The sequence below is a fragment of the Hordeum vulgare genome, chromosome 2H (assembly GCF_904849725.1).
Source record: "Hordeum vulgare subsp. vulgare chromosome 2H, MorexV3_pseudomolecules_assembly, whole genome shotgun sequence".
In the NCBI taxonomy this organism is placed as follows: domain Eukaryota; kingdom Viridiplantae; phylum Streptophyta; class Magnoliopsida; order Poales; family Poaceae; genus Hordeum; species Hordeum vulgare.
The window spans coordinates 532,414,242-532,418,519 of NC_058519.1; the positions used below are offsets into that span (position 1 = coordinate 532,414,242).

Consider the following 4,278-nt stretch of genomic DNA (forward strand, 5'->3'; position numbering starts at 1 on the left):
TTTAATGAGGCCCGCACGTCACTGATAGTATGAAACGATCTCATGGCTATAGTCAGTTGACGCGGGCCCGCATGTCAGCACCGTTGCTTCATGAAAGCTTTTGATCGGACTAAATATTAAAAAATTGTGCCTCTTTTTTTTCTCTGTCGAGAAATACGTTCACTTGCTGTTTCTTCTTTTTAGAGCCTGGCCTGGCCTGCCGCGTTGGACTGTGCCCAGTTCGCCTGTCCCAGTGTCCCCTTTGTTGACGCCTTTGACAAACAGCCGCACGCTTCCAAAGCTTGTCCTGTTGCCATCACCTTAATCTGCCTCCCCATAGCTGCTCGACTCCTAGTCCTATATATACACAGCAAAGCCCTGTTCATACAGCCACCACCAGCTCAACTGCCTCAACATCACCTGCAACGAACAACAACCGAGTCATCAGAGAGAGATTAGCTGCCATTTGCGACGATGATCAAGCTGAGGTGCCCCAACCCCAAGAGGCTCTTCAGGAGGAGCTCCTCCAAGATCAGCAGGTCTGGCAGCAGCTGCAGCAGCAGCGACGCCGGCAGCGATTCCTCCAGTGGCATCCGTGGCGGCGGCGGCAGCGGCGAGATCGAGTGGGAGGTGCGGCCAGGGGGCATGCTGGTGCAGAGGAGGGATGGGAGAGGGGACGCCGAGGTCATCACAGTCAGGGTGGCCACCGGCTACTCCTGGCACGAGGTCTCCATTGGAGCTACCTGCACCTTTGGTGAGTACTTTCGTCTTTGCAAAGCTAAATAGCAAAAACTGACTTTTTTTAAGAGAATGTACATGAACATGACTAGTGTGTGATTGATAGAAGGTATGTGTTCTTGGAAATAAAGTGGTTCATATGGTCATGATTCCTTCCGGGGCTTCTCTCACATACTAAAGTAGTAAGAACATCTTTATACTGCCAGAGTTGAACGAAGTGGGAATATCCCCCATACCCTTTATGCACGATAAAAGCTTGAGTGATCGTGGGTGTACCATGCATGCACTCTTCTTACAGTACATAATTCACTATTGTTATGCAAGATAAACTGCGAATTTTCAGACAAGTTCAACACTGCTAGTTCACTTGTTTCACTGTGCAACCGATATGTACATGTAGATTCATTTTTATTTTTTTAACATGTACATGCAGATTCACAGTAACTATGGTACCTAGTTCCATCTTGTGTATGGTCTTACTGAACACTGAAACTAGTTAAGGAGCATCTTTACAAGAACAACTAGACAGGTCTAAACATCTTTACAAGAATAACTGAACACTCAACACTGCACGCCCCTGTTCGCACAGCCAGATCCGCCGGTTTTACTACCATATCTCCAAGTTGAGTGGTTGACCCGTGTGAGCTCCTGAACCTTAGCATGGTGATGTGGAGATATGCATGCCCATTAGTAAGGTCTCCTCTTGGCTTCAATAATAAAACAACTGATGACAAGGATCAGTGCTGTGCCAACCTCTCCTTCCTCACAGCTCCACCCTCTCCTTACTAAATCATGGCGTTGTCCTTGTAATTAATTTAATAAAAAATGCACGGACATGTCTGAACAACGAGTTGCAATGTGGCAGGCTTCCTACCATACCAGCATGGTTCAGAGTTTTTTAAGTACAAAGCATAATATCATTGTATTTTTTCTGTAACTATAATGTGCACACGATGGTTCAGAGTAGGAACCTGAGTGGAAACTACCTCCACCTTGTTTGCTAGTACAAAGCAATCACTGAAAATAAACTGAGTACACTTCATTGGATCGAGGTCTAACATGTGTTATGAAAATTAATTTGTGCAGGTGAGCTGAAGGTGGTAGTGTCCATGGTGACGGGGCTGGAGCCGAGGGAGCAGAGGCTGCTGTTCAGGGGCAAGGAGAGGGAGGACAGCGACCACCTCCACATGGTTGGGGTGAGGGACAAGGACAAGGTGCTGCTCCTAGAAGACCCTGCCCTCAAAGACATCAAACTCCGGGCTGCGCTTGCGGGCCAAGCCGTGCAGAGCCCGTATCAGAATTTTATCAAGGTGTAGGCCGGCCTGCCTCGCCCACGTCGCTAACAGTTAGGCTAAATCAAATCAATCACACTATCATCGAGCGAGTCTCGGAAAAGTTGTTAAAAAAGGCTTATTTGGGAACTTGATGCATGCTGTGGTTCGCTGCTGTTGATCACTAGTACTACTTGAGTACCACTCCATGAAATGGAAGGGCAAAGGGCCTCCTCGTGTGAGAGTTAGAGTACTAGTACCAAATTTTAATTATGAATTGCATGACTGTGAAGTTTGTAGTCATTTGCAAGTTTTAAGTTATTTCTTTTTAGATACTGTAAGGGCTATTGGGCTAGCCTCCGAGAGTTGCAAGTCTAAGTGTTGGATGTCATGCATGTTAACAAGTTAGATAGGAGAGTGCAAGCTGAGATGGTGCCTCTGGCATAGTGTGTGCTAAATTGCTAGTTTGTGAGAGGCAATTCTGTTGTGGATAAGATGTATCAATGTGTCTTGAGGCGACCTCACACTTGAGTTGTGCATGAGATTTGTCAACGGGATCTTGGACATAATACACTTGAGTTGCTTGCGAAGTCAGGATGGATGATTCATCAAACAACTTCTGACCAGGGTTAAATAAATGCTTAGAGTTCACATTTGTGCTGCCAAATTTATCAAGGCTTACCCTCAAATAAATGCTTAGAGTTCACATTTGTGATGCCAAATTTATCAACGTTTACCCTCTTGTCATGTACGCGGTTGTCAAATCGATCGCATATTATCACAATAGATACTTAGCGATGGGGTGATGGAGCTTATGAAGAAGCTGTTGGAATTATGCCCTAGAGGCAATAATAAATGTATAGTTATTATTATAATTCCTGTATCAAGATAATAGTTTATTATCCATGTTATAATTGTATTGAATGAAGACTCATTTACATGTGTGGATACATGGACAAAACACCGTCCCTAGCATGCCTCTAGTTGGCTAGCTAGTTGATCAATGATAGTCAGTGTCTTCTGATTATGAACAAGGTGTTGTTGCTTGATAACTAGATCACGTCATTGGGAGAATCACGTGATGGACTAGACCCAAACTAATAGACGTAGCATGTTGATCGTGTCATTTTGTTGCTACTGTTTTCTGCGTGTCAAGTATTTATTCCTATGACCATGAGATCATATAACTCACTGACACCGGAGGAATGCTTTGTGTGTATCAAATGTCGCAACGTAACTGGGTGACTATAAAGATGCTCTACAGGTATCTCCGAAGGTGTTAATTGAGTTAGTGTGGATCAAGACTGGGATTTGTCACTCCGTGTGACGGAGAGGTATCTCGGGGCCCACTCGGTAATACAACATCACACACAAGCCTTGCAAGCAATGTAACTTAGTGTAAGTTGCGGGATCTTGTATTACGGAACGAGTAAAGAGACTTGCCGGTAAACGAGATTGAAATAGGTATGCGGATACTGACGATCGAATCTCGAGCAAGTAACATACCGAAGGACAAAGGGAATGACATATGGGATTATACGAATCCTTGGCACTGAGGTTCAAACGATAAGATCTTCGTAGAATATGTAGGATCCAATATGGGCATCCAGGTCCCGCTATTGGATATTGACCGAGGAGTCTCTTGGGTCATGTCTACATAGTTCTCGAACCCGCAAGGTCTGCACACTTAAGGTTCAACGTTGTTTTATGTGTATTTGAGTTATATGGTTGGTTACCGAATGTTGTTCGGAGTCCCGAATGAGATCACGGACGTCACGAGGGTTTCCGGAATGGTCCGGAAACGAAGATTGATATATAGGATGACCTCATTTGATTACCGGAAGGTTTTCGGAGTTACCGGGAATGTACCGGGAATGACGAATGGGTTCCGGGAGTTCACCGGGGGGGGGGGCAACCCACCCCGGGGAAGCCCATAGGCATTGGGGGAGCCACACCAGCCCTTAGTGGGCTGGTGGGACAGCCCACAAGTGCCCAATGCGCCAAGAGAAGAAAAATCAAGAGGAAAGGAAAAAAAAGGAAGGAGGTGGGAAGGAAGGGGGACTCCTCCCACCAAACCAAGTCCAACTCGGTTTGGGGGGGGAGTCCTCCCCCCCTTGGCTCGGCCGACTCCTTGTGGGTCCTTGGACCCCAAGGTAAGGCCCCCTCCCTCCCACCTATATATACGGAGGTTTTAGGGCTGATTTGAGACGACTTTCTCACGGCTGCCCGACCACATACCTCCACGGTTTTTCCTCTAGATCGCGTTTCTGCGGAGCTCGGGCGGAGCCCT

At 46.3% G+C, this 4,278-nt stretch overlaps 1 protein-coding gene across 1 annotated transcript; it reads left to right on the forward strand.

The window, feature by feature from the left end:
- The first annotated feature begins 221 nt into the window (after positions 1–221).
- LOC123430442 (BAG family molecular chaperone regulator 3-like) lies at positions 222–2,525 on the forward strand. Its single transcript, XM_045114315.1, has 2 exons — positions 222–733; positions 1,804–2,525. Exons 1-2 carry the CDS (start codon positions 454–456, stop codon positions 2,031–2,033), a joined length of 510 nt encoding a protein of 169 aa, XP_044970250.1. The 5' UTR covers positions 222–453; the 3' UTR covers positions 2,034–2,525.
- Positions 2,526–4,278: the final 1,753 nt, after the last annotated feature.